The sequence below is a fragment of the Aulonocara sp. 'chitande type north' Nkhata Bay genome, linkage group LG5 (assembly GCF_057382095.1).
Source record: "Aulonocara sp. 'chitande type north' Nkhata Bay isolate Kocher_YH1m ecotype deep benthic linkage group LG5, A_spYH_male_GT1.1, whole genome shotgun sequence".
NCBI classification, from domain to species: domain Eukaryota; kingdom Metazoa; phylum Chordata; class Actinopteri; order Cichliformes; family Cichlidae; genus Aulonocara; species Aulonocara sp. 'chitande type north' Nkhata Bay.
Window position 1 is genome coordinate 30,166,925 of NC_141348.1, and position 22,318 is coordinate 30,189,242.

Below are 22,318 nucleotides of genomic sequence, written 5' to 3' on the forward strand. Positions count from 1 at the left end.
AGTTGGAAATAAATGTAGATAAACACAAGATAAAACACTCTCATTTAAAATCATTTCTATTACTTTAAGCCTGAAGTTTGAATTTTTAGCAGTTTTAAACAAACCTGGTTAATGTTGTTTCCATAAAGGAGTCTCTGTGACACACCCATAACATTTCTCAGAAACAGGAACATGGAGCAGGAGTGGGATTTCCCTGCATTTTTATTATTATAAAGGCTGAGTTTTCTTTCACAGTTCACAGAGCAGCATCATGACTCTAAAGATCCTGCTGGGTGTCTTCTGTCTCTCAGGTCAGTCATTTTTGGCAGTGCTTATCACTCTGATATGTTACATCCAGGTTGCATGTTCAGAGATGTTGATCAATCATTTTTCCTCACAGGGTGTCTCATCTTCTCCAGATGCCGTCAGTACTACTTTGTTAATAAGTCCTTAGATTGGTATGCGGCTCTGAGTTACTGTAGAGTGAACTACACAAACCTGGCCAACTTCGAAAACGCTACAGAAATGAAACAATTTAACAAAACAGTTTCATCTGCTGGTTACAACTCTGAGGTCTGGATTGGTGCTTACTTACGTTTTTATTGGAGTGATGCATCTCAGATCAATGATGATTTCTGGAAATGGGAAAACCAAACTAAAAATGAACCCTTCTCAGTTTACTATTTTTGTACAAAAGCTTTAGTGAATTCACCATACTGGTACTGGTCTCGGTATGATATCAACTGCTCACTGGAATACCCATTCATCTGTAACAATGGTAAGAAAATACCAAAGCATTTTCTTTTCTCATTAAGATTGTTTTGATTTGATTATTTTTATTCACAGGAAAATCAACATGACTTATTTAACCACAATTTCTAATTGCAGGAACTTACCAGAGTCCTGAATTTGTTTTTGTGAATAAAAGCATGGACTGGTTCAGAGCTCTCCGGTACTGCAGGGAGAACTTCACAGACCTGGCTGACAGTTCGCTTTCTGTCAGTGATGCGCAGAGGCTGGTGTCATATGGGACTGAAATATGGATCGGCCACATTGCACATCCTCAAATTTTCTGGGTCGATGGCAGAGACTCCTCATTCAGATACTGGGATGAATCAGGAAAAATATTTGGCATTTCAAATGACATGCGTGGGGTTGCAGATATGCAGAGATCAGGAAAATGGAGGTTACTGCCCTATTATACACAACGACCATTTGTCTGCTATGACAACCTGCCAGCTCCTCAACCTGAAACCACAGAAGCTCCCAAAAAAGAAATTGTTTACAGAAAAGGTATAAAGTTACAGTTTTGATATCACAAAAATATAATAACTGAAAACTCCCCATGACACCTTTTGTCCTCTCTGTCTCAGTAATAAAAATCAGGTTGAAGCTGGAGGACTCCTCTGTGAATCTGAATGACACCACTGCCAAAGCAACACTCCTGAAAGAGGCAAGTCTGCCTTAAAACTTCACCTCATCACCTTTGCACTTTAGTGTAGGTGCTGTGAGTTTCACCCAGCTCTTTAATTTTATGTGATTGCCTGTCCTCATCTCTTCTTCACAGCATCTATGAGTGAGCTGCTGCGTGAAAATTAAGGCTGTAAATTTGAATTTTTGAATGTTGAGAAATGTTCATAAAATTATGACATCTAAAAATGAAAAAAAAAAAAAAACCTTTTATAAATGACAAAAATAATTTCCATACTTTTCTCTGAAACGTTTAATATGATTTTACTGTATATGATTTTAATATGTAAAATATGTATTTTACAAATATGATTTTACTGTATACATTAATCGGCCCAATTCAAATGCAAAGGTATGAATTAATGTCAGAAAATAAATTTATTGATGTTTTGTTTTTCTAAAACAGGCTTTTGTTTGTTTTTAGTCTCTGTTTAAACATGTGTGTAATGGATCTCTCAGCTCCAGGACAGACTGAAGGAGAAAGGAGTGAGTGGAATCACTGTGAAGTGGAGAGAGCAGCCTGATGGAGCCGTCTTCCATAAAGACAGGAAAGTACTCACAAAGAAGAAAACTGAGCTGTGAATTTTGAAACCAACATTGCTGCGACTTCTCTGAAACTCAGATGTTTAGTGTACATGAAGCTGCTGTACATATTGTGGTTTTGCTCTGTATTTGTTTATGCAAATTATACCGTTGACATTTGTCACCTTGGTGAAATGAAAATAATCAGATATAATTTTTATTATTGTTTCATCAGAGTGTTTTGTTTTGGACTAAAAGATCCTTTCATGGTTTTAATACTCCTGATGACGTCCTGTGTGGGACTATGGTTAAAACTGTAGATTTTTGTTCTGTCTGCTTGAGAGAATTCTGCTTTTGTATGAGATTTATTGTTTTTGACAAAAAGTGGGTTTTTTTTAAATCCATGAGACATAATGACAGTTAATGAACTGGATCAAGTGGCAGTGGAGGTGCGCAGAGAGAGGCTGAGGACAATACAGAAAACAACAATGGAAATAATTTAAAATAAAATGAAATCACATTGTTCGGTGAACTCAGCCAGAAACATTTGTTATTGTCCTTTTTACCTACATTCAGGTGTAACACCTTCTATGATTCAAAAAGCTGACTTGTATTGTTTGTTACTGTTTCCATGGAGCGCTGCCTTTAAGTGCATGAACATCCCAAAACCAGGCAACTCAAAACTGCTTCCTAGAGAAATATAAAAAGAATCATTTTCCTGCTCTTCTAAAAAAAAAATGTAAAACTAAATATGTCTTACTTTACTCATCTGAACTGTGAATATGTGATATTGTTCATTGGATACTAAATATAATTTGTTAAGATTGTCACATTTTTACCCGTTTTTGTAAATAAAGCTGTAAGTTAAATTAAGAAGGTAAAAGTTGGACTAAATTAAATTAAAGTTATATTTCGAGGATATTGTCACAATAGTGAGCAAATCATTTAAGCATCACAGGATGTTCACCTCCTTTTAATGATGTCTGTAAGTATATGACAATAAGCCAACAAGTGAGAGTCAGCGCTGTAGACTTTATTTAAAAACTGAAAGGCCCACTGAGCAGTACACTTGGCAACAATGATAATAAATACTTATCTTAAAAGGTCAATATTTATCTGTTAACCCAGAAATAAAGTGAATAACCTCAGAGTGATCATTAATCATCAAACTGTTGTGATGCAGTAATGTGAGTTTGTTTTTTGAGTATTTAATCAATCCCCTTCTTAAATCCCTTCTCAAAATCTGCAATTACTTACTTTTCTCATTCCAACACTGAATATAAGTGATGAAAATAATTTATTGTCTAATAAGGACTGTGAATAATTTCACATGAACTTTCACTGTGTTGTGGTTTTGTGGTTCAAGTTCTTCTATCTGATCCTTTGAGCTTCTGCTGACTTTGGTTCTTCTTGGTAAACCTGCAGGGACACAGTTTAAATCTCACACTCTGTGTTTTTAAGCATCTCTGTCCATCATGGTTGGAGGTCAGGGGTCAGGGGTTCCACCGGAGGTCACAAACCAAAGCGATGTGGTCAGAGGGGTGAGCCACGCTGGGCAGAGCCTCGTAGGTGGTGACCTCCTCGAGGCTGGGCAGAGGGATCACCTGCTCCACCTGCACACACACCATATATGTGTTACATCAGTTATTCACACAAAGAACACCTGACTCCATTTTTACCTTATCGTCTTTTTTTTTTTTTAAATAACCAATCTCCATTGAGTTTGTTTTCTGTTCCTCATCTTTGACTTAGTGAAAATCTGAGAAATCTGTCATTCTTCACCCGTTTTACAAACTCTTTTCTGATTTACTTCAAACTTAGCAAGTGGCTCGCTCAAGATCTCAATAATTAAAAAGACAGATTTCATTTGGTTGAGTGGTACGCATAGTTTGGCTAAAAGATGTTCTAAGTAAAGTAAGTAAGTAAAGCTGATTTATTAAGGGCTTTTTGTAGACAGTCACAAACCTGTGCACAAAAGAGAGTAAAATAAATATGAAAATTAAATAACATAACAGCCAACAAAAAGACAAAATAAGACAATGAAATAAAAAATAGTTTAAAATAAATAAATAGTAATTCACTAACATTCCCATAAGAGAGCTTGTTAAAACAAAAATGTGTCTCTCCTATATCCTCTGCCATCAGTACCTGCATGCAGTCTGGCTGTATAAAGATGTAATCCAGGCAGCCTTGAAACCCTCTCACATAGTTGGTGTAGGCCGGCAATCCGCAGGCGCTCAGCAGAGGGGGGATGTCAGAGAGCAGCTCCATGCTGCAGGACTCCTCCGGCCCCGAGCTGCTCCAGTCTGCATGCTGCGGAGGAACCACAGCCTCACTGAGCAGCTGAAACACACCTGAGAGGGGACGAGATCAAGAAACAAACCAACCTGATAAAGACTGTGTTAAAAAAGAACTCCAAACATGGTGAAGTTGAACTTTGACCTGAGGGTCATTATGTTTTTGTAAACAGTCTCAGATTCAGCTGTAGGTACTATTCTGGAGTTACCTGCATTTGGGGTGGAGTTAAAGTCTCCACAAAACACCAGCGGGGCTCCAGGTGCGACCTCGCTGATCACATGACTCAGGTGTTTCAAAGCCACGCCCATCTGGACTAAGCGAACATTCCCCCCTTCAAAGGAAATGAATTCAATTCTCAGAAGTCTGTACTGACAATCTCTGCTGGTTAAAATGAGCAACTCAGGTGTTCCTGGAAGTAAACAGGACATTTTACCTTTCGGGTGCCAGTACAGGTGAGTGTTGGCCACACAGACCTTCCTGCCGGGTTTATTCAGGTCCTCGAGGAAAGTGACCTGCAGGGAAACAAACAATTCAGTGATTAGACAAACATTTCTTTTCATGACTGAATAAATTGCTGATTTTTAACTGTAGTGGGCATTTCTTTCACATATTTAAGAATCAAATTCCAGGACAAATCTCAAACAGACAACAGCCAACAATCAAACTTTAGCAAAACATCCACGGACAGCAAATTCTGATTCATCTGCAGCAGCTGTACTCTCTCTTTCCTTTCTCTCCGTTTGCTGTGTGAGCAAACAGCGACTTCAAGAGTGACTAAGAGCAGAGATGATCTCCTGTTGTCTGTAACTCTCCCTGAATTATCATTTTACATGTAAATATAGCTGATTTGAGTACACCTTCACACACATACACAAGACAGGTAAGGTGAAATGTTGATGACAATATGTGATGTTACCCTAAGTGTAATTAAAGTTTTCCAAGATGTATTACACTGAACATAACGAGCCGGTGTTTGTGCTAAAATGTTTTTTAAAGTCTGCAAATAGGGCTGGGCCATATTATACCGTTCACGGTAATACCGGTATAATGTTAGGCAACGATAGGAAAATGAAATATCGCGGTAGAATGGGAGTAAAACGCGCATGCGCAGTGCCTTTGTTTTCATACGCACATGGCCGATTGTTGAGTGAAACAGATGAACCAGAATTGGTTTGTAAAAATGGTGCAACTTCCGTGATGTGGAACTGGTTTGGTGTTTGTCCGTCAGATACACAACAAAGCACATTTTTTTGCAGAACATGCAAGCAGCCGTTGTTATTGTCGTATTTGTCGGACTAAGATGCTCTTAAATCTGGGAGTAATCTGGGTCCTAAACTCCATATGTTTCAGGTCAAATAACACTGCAGCATCACTTAGAGTTAAAAACTGTCTAAATTCTTTCATCTTTAATAAAACGATCAGCATTGCTGCTTTACCAGGTGTAACTATAAAGTTTAACTTCCAGGCATCCATGAAAACAAAAGTTATTACATTTAACGGAGTTAGAAGTTAGCAGGAAGCTAGCGGAAGTTAGCTCGCTAGTTTCGCTAGTTACCTAAGCATGATATTGCATGTTCTGACTGAGAGATTTCTGAAAAAAATCAAACGTACAGCTCTGCTATCACTTCCAACATAAATGAAGACAGGAAACTAAACAGCAGTGACGTTTGTAGGGTTACTGAAGTTGGGCTAGCTGGTATATAATGATGTGCTACGTGATCGCTAGCGACACAGCTATGTTAGCATAACATAAACAGTGAAGCTGGAGGACGAACACTAACACTTTTCCACTTATAAAAGTTAACGTGAAGGTTCTTCATGGTTAGAGACAAATGCAATCGCATGGCAGGATGCTGTAAACGGACCAAACTTCAGTCAGGAGAACAACTGAGATAATCCATCCACAATACGAGGTTACTCATTAATATACTGCAACAACATGGGAATAGAGCAGCTGCCAGAGAATTCAACATTAATGAATCAATGGTACAGAAGTGGAGGAAGCAAGAAGAATGAGTTTAATAAAGTTTGATTTATCTGACTGCTTTGTTTCGCTTAATGTGCCTTATAATCCCGTGCACCTTATGGTCCGAAAAATGCGTACTGCACACTGCAGTTTAATGTTGCAAAGCACCTCTTTTTAACTTCAGTGGATATTATACATGGTTATGATCAGGATATGTCAGCCCATTTCTACTGGAAATGCCTTTTGGTTAAACTTTCAGCAAGGAATTTGCATTTGCACTGTTACATTTTTATAAAGCTTTAATGTACATAAAAACCAGCTTCTTGTTTAAGTGAAAATAAATGGAAGGTTGTCTTTTTGCGCTAGTAATGTTGTGGAGTTGTATTTTGTCTCGCATCAATTATATCGTCGGTTATATCGTTATCGCAAATTTTCAAATATATATCGTGATAAATATTTTTGGCCATATCGCCCTGCTCTATCTGCAAACATAGTATTGTGCAGAAGTCCTGAACCTCCTTAATTTTTTATATTTTGCTAGGAAAATGACAAATTGGTGCAGTGATGTATTGATACATGGAAATACAGTTAATTTTAAAAAAAGTTTGTACAGTTTTAACAATCTTGAAAGTCAGCGTTTGGTATGGCCACCTGTATTCTTCAAAACAGCCTGAACAAGTATTCCTGTAATTTCTTTAGGAATAGCTCTCCAGACTTCTTGAAGGACATTCAAAGGGCTTCTTTGGATGTTGGCTGTCTTTTCTAGTGTTCTCTGTCAAGATGATCCCACACTGCTTCAATAATGTTGAGGTCTAGGATCTGAGGATGCCAATCCATGAGCGACAATGCTCCAATGGGAATTTTTCTATCAAGGTACTTTTACTGCATTAGCAGTGTGTTTGGGATCATTATTAAACTGAAAAATTAAACTGTTAGTAATTGAATGCTTTCCAGACAGTATTGAACGCTGGATCAAATCCGATAGTACTTTTCTGTGCGCATGTTTCCATGAATTTTTACAAAATCCCCAACACTGAAATGTCTCCATCATATTTTACAAATGGCTGTAGATACTGTGTTGTACCTCTCTGCTGAACACCTCCATACATTTTTTCCATTTCTTAAATACGTGACTTTCATTTACTGTAGACAGATTTTTAGACCTATCACTTCTTCTTTACTCCACTTGTCCAGTTTTATGAACCACACACTGCACACCACATGGAGACATGCCAAGTTTTGAGCTAATGGACACTTTCAGAATCACCTTGTTCATGCAAAAATAGTATTTTTTGTCTGTCAAACAGTGTTATTGTCACAAATTTCACTGACTAAAGAACTGTGAAGAAATTAATTTTTTGTGACAGTGGGTGTGTCTGCTGGTAACAAAAATTAGCTACGGTATTTTAATGTATTTCTTTGACGCATTTTTCATGCTTGAAATGTCTTAAAACTACTTAAAAATGACAAGAAAGTCAAAATGTTGTGAGTGCAGTAGGTCTGAAAGACCTCCAGACTGCTGACCCGATATTTAGATGGGAGCAATAACAAAATGTCGCATCACTCCTTCCCAAAGCTAAAATATAACAGTTAATCAGCCTCGATGGTGAGCAGCTGTACCTGCAGCGAGGTGGACCTCTGCAGGATCTTATTCTTCAGGGCACCGTTAGCAGAAACCTTCTCCAGAAGCTCAGCGTGCATGGGGTCAGAGGACAACGCCTCACTCAGCATGATGTCGTGACTGCTCAAGAGTCGAAACTTTGACCTACAGCACAATAGGATTCACTTCAATATCGTAATCATCATCCATCCACTTTTTCCGCTTATCCAATTCAGGGTCACATGGGGCTGAAGCCTATTCCAGATGTCATAGGACTAGAGGCGGGGTAAAGTCTGGACTGTTGACCAGTTGCAGGGCTCATAATCATGTGATATTGCCATTAGGGCTGCACATAAATAAAGAGGCCTTTCTGTTATACTTCAGATATTCAATACTTTCTTCACAATCACTTATTTGTAGGTGCTCGCTACTCTATCAACGCTGACACACTGTGTAAGACACACAATATACTAAAGTGCATTAAACAAAATTTATTTCATGTACTAAAAACTTTTTATTTCTTGCCTGTTTACCCACTGTAATGTATCTTAAAAAAACTGAGACTTTATCCAACTCTCTTCATTATCTTTAACAGCCTGTGGAGTGAAGCTGGGTTTGGCTTTTTACTCAAAAATCTAAAAAAAATGCGCTGCTTATGCTCGCTTCTAAGCGCATTAATGCCTCTCTCTTCTGCTCCAGGCATCAATAGTAAGCAACACTATCTAACATCCACTAATTATTAACTTCAACCAAACAAACACAGATGTGGCTCTGCATATTATTTTGCCAGTGATAAAGTTATCAAGCAAGCTAAAGTTAATCCAGCTTCTGGCTGGTGATTGGCCTAACCTGCGGTAGAAGGTAGCGAGTCCTTCATGCTGCTTCTCTTTGACCTTGAAAACACCGTTCAGACCAAAGGCATCCAGCGCTGGAGTCAGACTGTCCACATACACTCCTGCAGAGGTCAGCGAGCACAACTAATGTCAAAGATTTTTTTAAATCATCAGTATTTTTGCGTTTTTATCAGTGATTACCTTTATCGACCTCCTGCAGACAGATAATGTCGCAGTTGTACCCAGCAAGCTCCTTTTTGATCAGGTTCTGTCTGTAGTCCAGCTGCAGGGCGTAGGGGGCGCAGTACGGGTACAGCACCGTCTTGGAAAGGTCCGTTTGGGCGTAGATGTCGGCGAGGATGTTGTACGACACCACTCTCACAGTCGGCCAGTCCGTGACTTTGGCTGTGAAAGCATGACGGTTGTCAAACAAGCACACACCTGGTCCAGCCTCCACAGCTCCCACAGAAACCAGCTCCTTGGCCAGGCCACCACGGCTTCCATCTTTGGGTGTGCAGCTCAGTTTGAGCCTGAAGCTGATGTCCTGATTGGATGGGATGTAAACTCTCTCACATCCAACCTGAGTCCAACCACTGTCCTGATCTGAAGCTTTACCAGGAGCTTCAGACCTGGAACAAGAGCAAAGAGAAGTAGATTGCAGGATGTCAAATCAATTTGATTATTAATGTGCCCAAACAATCACCTGATTTATAACAAAATCAGAAAAGGCAGCTGTACAGTTCTACACCCAGGGTGTTAAAAATACTTCAGTTTAAAGGTTTGTTTACCCTTTGGCAAACTTATCGATGTTTTTGTGTCAATAAAACAGCTTGGTAGAGATGAGCAGACCTTCCTCAGACCCAACACTCGCCTGATAAGACCGTGTAAGGCATGCAGTTCTTGAAACAGCTGGATTGCACCACACAATCTCTGCTTCACATTTACACCTTCTTTTCTGGGTATTTACCTCGTGTGTGGGCAGTTTTCTCTGAACCAGGTGAACTCGCAGTCCTGGACGTTCCCAAACTCCACCTCCAGTTTGGGGCAGACGGGGAAGCCGGCCAACAAGGACACCGGTAGCTCCGCGGTGGTGAAGGTGGGCGCGTTCCTCTGCACTGAATATTTAACATCTCCCACCTGCAGCACGGAGCCGTCCTGCCAAGCCTCCGCGTTCAGCACCGTCTCCGGCACCTCTTCCCCATCGTAGAACAGCTTCACCACGGTGGGCTCCGCAGCTTCATCCGGCTGCTCCTGACCCCGGTTCTTCTTGGATTTCTTTGCTTTTGATTGGTTCTTGGCTATCCCGTTGGAGATGCGGGCCAGGACCTTGCCCAGCGGCTCGTCCTGGTCCCGGAGCATGTGCTTGTGGCTGCCCTGCAGACAGAAGGAGATGGTCAGCTTGGGCTCCCCGGGGAGGCACCTCACCACGGCCGCTTCCATCCTGCAGAGGCGGCGGAGGGCTCCGGAGAAAGTCCGTGGGGAGAAAGCGGGTAGTCGGCGGGTGAAGAGCGTTAGAGCAGTGGAGAGGTGGTTCAACATGAAGGCCCCGTCGGCAAGAACAGGAGAGCAGGGCTGAACGGGAGAGTACCTGGACAGGTAACGTTAACGGTTACCAGCAGGTAGAGCTGTCAGTAACTGCACCGGTTAGCCCGATGCTAATCAGCTGGAAACCAACCCCAACAGGAAACCGTTAAAATTACGTGTTTATTCAGGTCCGGCTCTGTAGATTAAAACTAAACATGACACGTGGTTTTTAGATAAAGCTGCTGGTTCAGATACGAGTTTCAATATTTACAATTCATCTGTAAGTTCAGTAACAGGCAGCACTTTCCTCATCTGAGCGTGAGATTCTTCTTCTTTGGCTGGATGTTTCGTCTCACAGGCTTCAGAGCGCCCCCACTGGACAGAATCAGAATTACTTCAGTGCAGAGACTCGTTTACTTTACTGTGATTGTGATACTCCTGCTACACCTATAAGAAACATAAGCTATATATTTTTAAGGTCATATAACTTTCTAACTAACTTTCTGCTTCTTAATTCAGATAAAACTGAGGTTATTGTACTCGGCCCTGAAAATCTTAGAAATATGGTATCTAACCAGATTCTTACTCTGGATGGCATTACCTTGGCCTCCAGTAACACTGTGAGGAACCTTGGAGTCATTTTTGACCAAGACATGTGCTTCAACGCACATATTAAACAAATATGTAAGACTGCTTTCTTCCATTTGTGCAACATCTCTAAAATTAGAAATATTCCGTCTCAGAGTGACGCTGAAAAAGTAGTTCCTCTAACCAAATTGTTATTTTCTTTTTGTATTTCACTGAAGAGACTAGTACATATAGCTGACATACACCTAGCTTTATAAACAATTATTATGCTATGTCTTCAAAAGCAAAAAATTTAATCAAACACTACAAATATAAAAGAAACCAGAGTTTTTATTTTATATTTTTATTAAGACAAAAACAGAAATCCTCTCATGGGTAAATTACAAAAGTTTAGAAATGTCAGTTTAAAAAAAAAATTTCATCCTGGGCTGAGAGTATGTCACACCAGGTTTGGTGCCAGCTATCAGGTCAGCTGCATTTCACTTTTTCAAAACTGTAACTTTTAAAAGTCTGTCCATCACCTCACTGCCTAACCTACATAACATTTTTCTCAGTGAGGTTTTCCACGCAGTACTGTTCCAGGTGTTCAGGGCTTTTTGGGAAGTAGACGTCGGCTTTGTGCTCCTCGTCATGCTCAATGTGTTTCAAGTGGATGAGCATGTGCAGGGCATAGGCCAGCACCAGCAGCAGGATGAGGGAGGTGACGAGGCCCATCAGGATGGCTGGCGTCAAGAAGGTGGTACAGTCGCTCGCAGGAGAAAACTTTCCTGAGGTGACGCTGAAGGCCTGAATCTGAGGAGAGCATAGAAACATTATAAAAAAACAAACAAACAAGTAATGTTCTCAATATGCTTCTGGCTTTATATCACATCACAGAGAGCAGGTACCCTTAATACAGTCATCTCAGAACCTCCTGCTGGTCTAACTTTATCTTTATGAGAGGCACGAAATTTGCCTTAAACCGAGAGGAGCTGAGGGGCTGCACTGTGGTCCAGGATAAATCAAATAAACCTATTCTGAACTGTGAATCATGCAAAGCTATTCTAGCAGCCCAAGTAGTCTGAGCATAAAAACCCAGAGCTAGAATTTATTATGCACTCATTAACGTGATACAACTAGCTATAACCTCAGGAGGGGGTGATTGCTTTTTTCGCTGTGGTGATTTAAATATTGGAAAACCGTTTCAAAACCCTTTAAAACTTGCATTTTTCATTAAATTTTGTTTGTTTCTATTTTTGTATTTGTCCAATTAGAAACTGGTCATTTTTAAACTGTATTGTGCCCTCTACCCGCTCACCTGTGTAAATCTTGTACTCTGCCAGTCTCTGGGTCTGTGAGCTGACAGTACACTGCTGTTTTCCCAGCTTTGTGTTTGCTCATTTCGACATTCAAGTTCAAGATGTGTTAACAAAGTATTGAACTAGAGAGAAAATGACCCTTAACCACAAAAAACACTGAAAAATTAATAAATGTTCTAACAAGACTTTGTTATGTCTTCCAGACACCACACAAGAAATGAAACATCCTCTTTGAAGAATCAGTCAAAGACAGGGTAAAGAGACGGGTACCTGGAAGTCTGTAAAAGTGATGGACCAGCGGCGGGCTTGGTCAGTGCCAGGTAGCAGCAGGGCACTGTATCGCTCCAGGCTGCTGACGTGGATGCAGCGGTAGGAGGAGGAAGCTGGAGCGTACACCTCGCTGGCATTGAACGCAGCCTCTTCAGAAATGTTGTAGAGCAGCGAGACGCTGTCCACCGAGAACCACCACTGCCCCGAAGACTCATAAAAGGTGTTGGACAGCTGCAGTCTGATGAAAGAGAGGCGAGAGGAGACAGTCAGGGCAAATGTTCATGTATTGTGTACAAACTGCTTAGTGTGATCATATTTGGTGGCATAGCTAACCTGATGGACAGGCCTTTCAAATCCTCCACATCTCCAAACCTCATGACCAGCCTACAGAGGAACAAAGAGACAAGTAAGACTCTCAGATGTACAGCACAACTGGACCTTTCCTTACAGGACACACTGCATTGTTCTTGTCTTTTAATTGGGATTAAAATCTTCGTGTTAGACCCTCTGACATTTCTCATACAAGTAGACAGACAAGTAGGAGGTGCACTTACGTGGCTTTGTCCTTGCGACAGACAGACTGACTGGTGTCGACAGGTTTCTGAGGAGAAAAGGCTCGCTCTGTGAGGTCCAGGTGTTTCTGCTTGTCATAGCGGAGAGACAGTTTCCTGGCCTGGAACAAGAGGCACGGCTGCCCATCAGACAACACCTGGTGGGCAGGTACAACCGGTTAGAAAAGAGTAAATTTAAAAACCTTCTTTCGAAATTGAATATACGGTATAATATATTATTTATTATAATATATATTTTCTCCAACTGATTGTGTTGGAGAAAATGTTACTCATGCTCACTGAACCTTTAGAGGAGGGAGGGGAACTGCAGCTCCTGGTGTCTGAAGTAATTTCCTGCGTGATGCATCTGAAGACTGGAGGCAGGAAGAAGCAACCTTCCATGAAACAACTTCTTAAAGCCAAACTTTCAATTTTTATGTAAAGGCATTAACTGTTTTTGCAGTTTCATGTCTGTTTGGTTTTTTGTTTGTTTGTTTGTTTGTTTTAATAAAACGTGTTTTAATGAGAATTTTGTGGTTCATAAATTCCAGCATTTTCCTGGTATGCTTCTGAAAACAGGAATCATCATTTTCTCAGAGAGGACATGATTTTTCTCCCACTCTTACAACCTTGTTTCCAAAAAACTGTGAGGTTTGTTAAATTTAAACAAAGATTTAATTTTTTTTATTTGTTGGAAAAGAAAGTTAATCTGCCGATATATACACGATGAACCTAACACAAAAATTTAAGTCATGTTTCAAGATGGTACAGTTGACATATGTGACATTGTGGCTGCACATTTTTAGATTAGGATTAAATTGTGACATGTCTTTCATTTATTAACATTCTCAGCACCTAAATGGTTAAAAATCAGTAAAACTTTAATAGAAAGTTGTGGCGTTACATTTTTCCCTCCCCACTCATATTTTACCTGCAGTTGTCCAAGTCCTCTCTCTGCTGGTATCAAATATTGCTCTGCCTTCACCCTCCCATTGCTCCCAATGTCTGCAGAGACAACAGGATTTGTTTAACAAAATAAGCCATAAGAATACACATGTTATACCTTTAACCTTTTATACTAAAACATGAGAAATATAAACAAATCAAAACAGATTTCCAAACACAATGCTGCACTAGAGGGTAGCTTTTCAGATCTTCCTACACCCCTTTTCCACAATGACCACTCCGTACACAGAGGTGTAGGAAATAGTTTACACCCCTGTTCCCTCCTCCGTTAGGCATCATCATTATTACATATATTGTTATAACTGAGATAAGGAGGAAGAAGTAAAGGAAGTCTTAGCAGATTGATAAATAGATCTCACCGTGTTCCAGAGAAACGGCAGCACTGCAAAAAGAATTGAAAGGAGAATCAGTAAAATATTTATCGTTGTCATTTCTTCATATTTGTCATCAGCACAGTTTTTTTTCCACTAGTTATTTTTCTTCTGTAACTTTATTTTTATGTAATGAAATACGTGAAATCAATTAATCATCTTATGGGGAAAAAATTAATCTCTATAACATGATTGTGAAATATTAAATAATTTACTGTCTCATACGAATTGTGTTTATTCTGAACAAAAAACAATCAAAGAAAGTGAAAGTATGTTTAAAAGAGTCTGATTCACTCATATTTAACTGGTTGAGATACTTAAGCAACCATTAGCAACTTTTACAACTTTGAATCCTTTTAACCTTTTAACAATTATACACCAAATAAAATATACACATGACACTGACATTAAACTAGTTTGTGCTCACAAAGGTACTGGACCGTCATAAAAGCTTAATTCATGTGTCTAATGTGGACCATCAGCCACATCTAAACCACCAGCTGTCCTTCTCTGCCCACTTTGGTAGCCTAACACCTGCAGGCACCTTTTTGCCCCTTTTTGCTGATATGATGCCAGTGCCTAATCGAAAACCAGTTTTAAAGATTTGCACCAGTGTGACACTAGAAAACTGTTGGGCTACCTCATTAAATTCATCAGTGACCGATAGATGTAACCAGTGAATTCTGTTTGAGTTTCTCAGACTTCTGCTGGGAACATTGCATCATAATACATTTTCAGGCCCGTCAAAATGTGGCCTGGTTCTCAAAAGGCACCCTGGCAGAACCGGTTCGGCTCCAGCTTAGGTGTGCTTACATTTTGCAGTTGAACTGGATTCAAAAAGTTTGAAAGAAGTCACAAATACAGATGTGACACATTCAAGATAAAATAGTCTTGATTTCACAAACTGATCTAGCTGCCGATTGTTTTGCATCTGACTCTATTCACGCAGAGAGTGTGGAGGGACTTATCAGACGGCTCTTGCTCCTTCTTGTAAAACATCAACTTTAAAAGCAAACTGATGATTGGTGTTATTCACCTTCATTTCTCAGATTTGTGCATAATGCAAGAATGACATCATTCCAAATCACCCAATAGAAATCAAAGCTAAAGAAGGGAGGAACCTGTGTAAGTGCTCAGAGTACACCTGAGTGACCCGGCTGCTGACCTGCTGGATTAGTTAAAATAGCAGTGATCAGTCTGGCACAGAGGTGGGTAGTTGTTGCGAGGATACACTCTGACCCAGATTACACACAGAGTCTTGTAGCAGAAACAATAATGGACTGAGATCTAATGCTAGAATCAAATTGGCATCAAGTCTGATTGACGGTTTTCTTTGTAAAAATTGAAGGTTTTATATGATGACTCCAGAGCTGGTTCAGATCGATGTGCTGGATCAGGAAACAACAACAAGGTTAAAGCTACAGCTCATCCTCTTTTTAATCTGGAATTACAGAAAATATGTATCGTTACAATAAAAACTTAAAATAATAAAGAGGGAGTGGAACCAATCCGATTGATGTTAATGATTCATTTGTTGCCTAATAATGACCACTGAGAAAACTACACAAAGGTCATCAGCCAGGGTTTAGTGGACAGCAGGAGAGATGTCAAACATTGTCTTGAACCACATATACAACCACCTGCTGTGCCACCTGTCAAAGGACAACTGAGCAACTCCACCTGTATAAAGAAATCCTGAGATGCTGTTAAGAGCAGCAGAGAGGTGTGACCCTGCAGGCTGACCACAGCCTGTTTTAAACAATGAAAGGAGCACAGGTGGAAAAAATAACAAAGAAACCATTTTAGAAAAACTGTTTTACATTTTGATGAATAATTAAAAAACACATGAGGCCAAAAAAAAGGCCCAGATTGAACTTTTCTATATCAAGGCCTCAATGTTTTTCCAGGCTGCCGTTCTCCAGTTTTTGTGAATTCTAGCCTCAGTTTTCTTTTCTTTTCTGAGAGGAGTGGCACCCAGTGTGCTTTTCCTCTGATGGCCCATCTGCTTTAAGGTTTGATGTGTTCTTCAGTCACAGATGCGCTGCTGCATGCCTCGGTTGTAATAAATGGTTATTTGAGTTGCTGTTGGCTTCCTATCAGAACGAAGCAGTCCATTCATTCCCTTTTAACATCAGCAAAGCATAGAAAACTATTTCCCACTGAACATTTTCTCTTTTTCAGATCATTCTCCGCAAACTCGAGATATGGTTGCCATTCCAGGTTCAAAGTCATGTAAAGCACCTTTCTTTCTCACTGTGATGCCTGGTTGTGTTGAGTTGCTACCATGTGATTGGCTAATTAGATATTTGCTTTAAGGAGCAGCAGAACAGGTATACCTAATAAAGTGCCTGGTGAGTGTAGTTGCTTCCTCATTCATGATTTAAAAAAGTAAAATACCAGGTTAATCAGTCTTGCTTAATGCTAACTATTTTAGTTAGCCGATCAATAGCTGTTATCTATGTAGACCTTCCATGATTTATTGATTAGTTTTAAATAACACGTCTAAATATGCAATATGTAAGAATATATATATTTGAAGATTAATGATTAATAGTCAAAAGCTCTCAGATTAAGGTTTTACAGCTCAGCCACGAGCCTTTAATCTTTAAATCTTATTCCTTACTGATGCTGTAAAGCAGTGGTCAGAATATATGAGCAGAAAGTACAAGACAGCTACCAACAAATTAAAGTTTTGAAGTTGCATTTAGATTCTTTACATTTTCTGTAGATTTACAGTTTCACAGGCTTGTACTGCTTAACATGATTTGTTTGACTATTACAGGTACTGATGAGATATTTCATGCACAAGAGGATAGAACATTGCTGCTCTACATTAAGCGCTCTTAAGTGTCCTACAGTCAGGACCTCTGCTAAAAAATTCTACTATATTAGTGTGGTACCAGTACTTAAGTAAAATACATACATGTGCTGCTTCTACCCATGAGTATGTTTAACTTCTCGGTCTGTTTGCCATCACTGTACACAGGCTAATAAATCTGCACAAATTTTCTGCTCAATGATTTTGTAATTTTAGTTTCTCTTTTGGTAAAAATATGTGTATGTTTAGTAGTCATTTCACATTATTTAACAGCCGGTATGTACAATACAAGCATGCATTTACTCTGGGCAGTGACTTTGTTTCTTTAAAGCTGCAGCCTGATTTCTGAATAATCTGCTAAAATTGTCCAGCTATGGATAATCTAATCTAAATGAGCCAAGAGCACGTGGATTTCTGTATGGGCACTCTCAAGATCAAAATCCTCTCAGAGAATGGAAAATAAAATGCAGCACATACTGAATGTATTTAAATGTACATCAGGTCAGAGAATCAGACAATAGAGCGATCAAATCCCCTTCACTCAAAGAGCCTCTTCAGCCAAAAACAAGGTTTAGCTGCTCTCTTGTGCTGGGTCAGGGCACTGGGCTGTGGATTGTGGGATTGCACTGTTTGCATAATCATACAATCACAAGCACACAGACCCCGAGGATGAAGGATGGGGTGGCTTGCAGCCAGAGAAGACTTTACAGCTTCTCAATCCTTTACCATCAACAGCTGCACACTGTGAAATGCAATAAACAGCTGCTGATGCACACACTCAAAAGACACGGGGCAACGTAATCATCCTATTGGGGTCGAGTTTAAGGCAAGTATCACCAGGCGAAAGCAGACACTGAATGATTTTGTAAACATCTGCCATATGTTTAATGGCTTACTGGAGAGAAAATAACAGTTAAATCACCACATACGGCTGGCGTGATTCTACACATTAGTTGTACTAAAACACAGATTAAAAACAAAGAAACAATCTGAAATAGATGAAACGGAGGTGCCTGAGTCTCCTCTGGCTTTTAGCCTCAACTAGGAATTACTAACAGACTTCTGCTGGATGAGCTGGAGCTCGTTAGTGTGTCAGAGATATAATAAGTAAGCTGGCAGGTAGAAGGAACAAAGAGGATTAAACAAACAAGAGTCAGGATAAAATCTCTGTGAGCAAGAGGCAGAAAACAAAGGCATGATTGCTGGTTTGTATTAAGAGGTGTTGTGAGGTCACTGGAAGCAAGTGAGGTGGGTGACTGCTGACCATCGACTGATAGACTTGAATTAAAGCATTAGTGGAGGTGTCTTAAACATTTTGTTCTTTTAATGGTCGACTCTGGCTGCAAAAGGGTATGAAGGGAAAAACAGACCTTCTGCTCACTTTAATTTATTATCCTGTGATCATGTTCCAGATAAATTTTTTGTCCCAGTCACTTGATTCAAGTCTCTTGATACAACATGATGTTAATTTTTTACATTACTGGCCCCATCAGTGAGCAGACTGGCAGCAAAACAGGGTAACAGTGACTGTGGCCATCTTTCATATACAGTCTATGGTATAGACTGAAAGGGATGAAAGATTAAATAAGCCGAAATAAAAACAGGATATAAATAATGAAATATTTAGGATGTGCAGGAAGGAAGGTTGAACAAATGTGTATAACGTGAGCTTCAACCCCTGTTCACCCGACATAATACCCACTCGGATAATAATCTAAATAATACAATAAAGTAAGTAAATAAAATAAAAATGATGAACAAGAGGAGCCTACAGAGAGTCTGCAGTGCTCCTCTTATGTTTGTCACAACAAAGCATTCAGAACATGATTCTGTTTGCTAAATCTGAACAAAAGGACAGATTACAGTTTAAAAAACAGAAAACAGACACGTATAACATACTGAATTTTTTTTTTTTAAATAACTGGTGAAAATGTATTCATTTCACTCCATGTGACCACAGACTGTATAGAAAAGATGGACATGCACACCGTGATGTCACACACCGTGATGTCACTCATTGGCTCTAGAAACCACTTTGGTTTTGGTTGTCACCATGCTTTATTTTGGTAGCCAGAAGTGACCAGCATGACATACATGTTAACAGGTTTATTTAGAGACAGGCATCAATAAAACTATACATTTGTGACACTAATACCTGTTAATCAGTGTTGGACAGACTGTGGCACACAGTGGCACTGTATTATTTGTCATATAATTTCATTAAAAATGCGCCAAATGCTCAGTTTTTAGCACTTGTGCATTGCCTTCATTTTTACCACTTGTATTTGATGCAGAAAAAAAAGAGTCTGTTACCATCAACGGCAAAGAAAAAGAGTAATAGAAACTGAAAATAAACAAAGCATGACCATCGGTTTGGAAATTCAAGTAATAGAGAGAGCGCCAGGATTAAATGTGGTCCATTCAATCAGCATTACTTTTGCTAGATCAGTACTTAAACAACTTCCATACTTATTATCAAATAAAAATCTGTGTATTTTAATTAATGGAGCTGAAAAAAACTGTTCCCACTTTAAAGAAACCAGGGGCTTTTAAATGTGAATAAAATGATTCTGCTGAAAATGACTCCTGTCTTACTGCTGATGGCATCTCAAAGAAACATTATATGTCATTAGACAGTGTCATCATGCTTTATTGTAGTAATTGGGGACTTTATTTGGCCACAAAGAACTCTTGCAAGCTCTGCACATCACCAAAGTGTTCCAGCCTGTTTTAGGTCCTGATTTTGGTTTGATAATGGCATGCTAACTCTTTGCTCAAGGCTCATTGTCTCCAGATTAAGCAGGTATCTCATTCTCAGGCTTTGGTGGAGCTAAAAGTGGGGCTTAGTTTAATCACATGGACACACGCACACACACACACATTAGTACAAAAGGATGATAATGTTACTCTGTGTGTGCTAGATGTGAAAGTAGGTATCTGTTTACAGGAAAAGTTGCCGAGCTTGTTCCTCTGAGCTCAAATTAAAAATAAATAAATAAATGCTGTACCATAGCACCACATGAGGTGTAGTGAGTAGAAGGTTGTGGGTGAGCATAGCACAAATCAGAGATTAGACAGTTAGGAGAGGTCAAAAACAAACATAAAGCTACTACACCTGCTCTGTTTGTGTTTGTCCACATACCTGTCTGCAGGTTGTTGGTGGAGGCAGGCAGACGCCTGCAGATGGAGGAAGAAGAGGAGGATGCAGCAATGTTTCCCTGGTGAAGCCATCGCCGTGGTGACCAGAGTCTGATCCCAGCATGCGCTCTCTCTCCCTCCCTGCCCATCCTAATCTACTTTAATCTGCCCCATGCCTTTAAACCCCCCTGACAGATGGCAGAATTAGCCAATCACAGGACACAGCAGTGGCGAGCAGTGCCAGGAGCCCCGCCCACAGGTCAAACACACTGTTGTTCCCTCAATTTATCATTTTCAGGTCAGCTCAGTCAAAATATATTTAATGTCTGGAGATTAAAGGCAGCAAAATGATGATTACATAAAACAAAGCACTGGTCAGCTGTCCGTCTAATAATAATAATAATGTACACTTTTATTGATCCCCGTGGGGAAATTCTTCTCTGCATTTGACCCATTCACTCAGTGAAGCAGTGGGCAGCCACCAGTGCAGCGCCCGGGGAGCAGCGTGTAGGGATGGTACCTTGCTCAAGGGTACCTCAGGGTAGCCGTTCAGGGAATTCGAACCCCTGACCTTCCGATCATGGGGCAACCGCTCTACCTACTGAGCTATCCCTGCCCCTGTCTGTAAATATGTTTGTCGTGTATGAAAGGTGTTCAGATGCACTGTTACAGGGATACCAGTGAATGAAATGTACACAATACAGTTACAATAACAATGCATTACCGGCAGGGAAACAGTGGCTTGTGGATCACATCTGGCCTTTCTGATTTTATTGGATTTGTTGCTGTATGTACCAGATTTAGTTTTATATCAACAGTACTTTAGTAAACAGTGTAGTAAAATAAAGACAGAATGAAGTTTAAGCCTCTTATAAATAAACAAAAAATAGGTTTTGTGTTCGACTCATTTGTTGCAGATGCATTTTATCTGTATTTTTAAGATTCAACATTATTTATTTATTTAAAGCATAGAAGCTTAAACTTAATTCTGTCTTTACTTCACTACACCATTTACCAAAGTATCTACAGTATATCTGTATCTACAGTTTATACAGTATTAATAATAAGTGGATGAGTTTCACTGGTGGTCTAGTGTTTAGGATTAAGGCAGGTACATGCACAGGGTTTGTGTGGCAGAAGAGGATGCAAGAGATAGGAAGAGATGCAGGAAGACGATGTGTGGTGGTGATGACTAAATGGGGCAGCTGATACAAGAATATTCACACATTCTATGAAGGAATCAGAAAAAATCGGATATCAGTGAATTGGTGCTAATAAAATGCTAGAATTTCACTCACCAAAATCTTTACCTCACAGCAAGTGATTTTATTTGTCAGATAACGGCATATAATCCCCCAAACGGGACTAACAAGGTCAAGATGTTCATACTTTTGTGTTATTGCCTGGTGATTATCTTCATGCATCGTTTTTTAAATCAGACTAACCTCTCTAAGGACATTTCCAGCTTTTCCTGGTAAATCTCACACACAGCATTCTTGGTTTTAATCAACAGCCTGATCGTGTCCTGCACTGACCTTCTCGGTCACCTGCTTATCTCAGTAATACAGACACATCATTGTCCTAACTGTTCACATAGAGCTAAATTTTGCTGCTGAGCAGACATTGTGAGTGAAGGTCTTGTCATCAGTGCACCAGAGATGCAAGGATCAGAGGTAGTGACAGTAGAAGAGTTTAAATACCTGGTGTCAACCATCCAAAGCAATGAACTGTGCAGAAAAGAGTGGAAGAAGAGAGTGCGACAGAAAGATTGAAAGGGGAGGTTTATAGGATGATAAGAGGCCTGATATTATGTATGCTTTGAAGGTGAAGGTGCTAAGATTTTTGCTGCAAGTTACTTGAATAATCCGGATTAGAAATAAGTTTATCAGAGGGATACCTCAGATGGACATTTAGAGGAGGGGTAGTGGGTATATTGGACAAAAGTGGGAAAAGAAAGACCACAGTGAAGATTCAGGTTTTGCTTTAATTTGTCACATGTGTGAACTACATGCTCTGTCCGCTAGAGGGCACTAACAAGACACCCATTAGCCGTTAATTGCAGGTTTAGATATCCAATTATTTGGTTTCGCTCTAATTTCAGTTTTTAAATAAAAACAATATAGTAA

At 39.8% G+C, this 22,318-nt stretch overlaps 3 protein-coding genes and 1 long non-coding RNA gene across 4 annotated transcripts; 2 read left to right on the plus strand and 2 right to left on the minus strand.

Moving 5' to 3' along the window:
* Positions 1-250: 250 nt before the first annotated feature.
* On the plus strand, positions 251-2,031 carry LOC147330949 (uncharacterized). The gene is made up of 5 exons (XM_086294256.1): positions 251-290; positions 380-757; positions 868-1,272; positions 1,353-1,432; positions 1,909-2,031. The coding sequence occupies exons 1-5, from the start codon at positions 251-253 to the stop codon at positions 2,029-2,031; spliced, it is 1,026 nt and encodes a 341-aa protein (XP_086150382.1).
* Positions 2,032-2,983: 952 nt separating this feature from the next.
* pde12 (phosphodiesterase 12) lies at positions 2,984-10,561 on the minus strand. The gene is made up of 8 exons (XM_086292931.1): positions 9,636-10,561; positions 8,870-9,297; positions 8,685-8,790; positions 7,856-8,000; positions 4,703-4,781; positions 4,478-4,600; positions 4,120-4,325; positions 2,984-3,584 (listed from the first exon to the last, which is right to left on the minus strand). Exons 1-8 carry the CDS (start codon positions 10,205-10,207, stop codon positions 3,465-3,467), a joined length of 1,779 nt encoding a protein of 592 aa, XP_086149057.1. The 5' UTR covers positions 10,208-10,561; the 3' UTR covers positions 2,984-3,464.
* On the plus strand, positions 9,640-12,856 carry LOC147330951 (uncharacterized). The gene is made up of 2 exons (XR_015129129.1): positions 9,640-10,264; positions 12,282-12,856. It is a non-coding gene; the product is annotated as an uncharacterized LOC147330951 (long non-coding RNA).
* atp6ap1la (ATPase H+ transporting accessory protein 1 like a) lies at positions 11,093-20,330 on the minus strand. Its single transcript, XM_086292932.1, has 8 exons — positions 20,197-20,330; positions 14,225-14,247; positions 13,831-13,904; positions 13,205-13,273; positions 12,903-13,057; positions 12,682-12,732; positions 12,349-12,586; positions 11,093-11,572 (listed from the first exon to the last, which is right to left on the minus strand). Exons 1-8 carry the CDS (start codon positions 20,283-20,285, stop codon positions 11,315-11,317), a joined length of 957 nt encoding a protein of 318 aa, XP_086149058.1. The 5' UTR covers positions 20,286-20,330; the 3' UTR covers positions 11,093-11,314.
* Between the last annotated feature and the right edge of the window lie 1,988 nt (positions 20,331-22,318).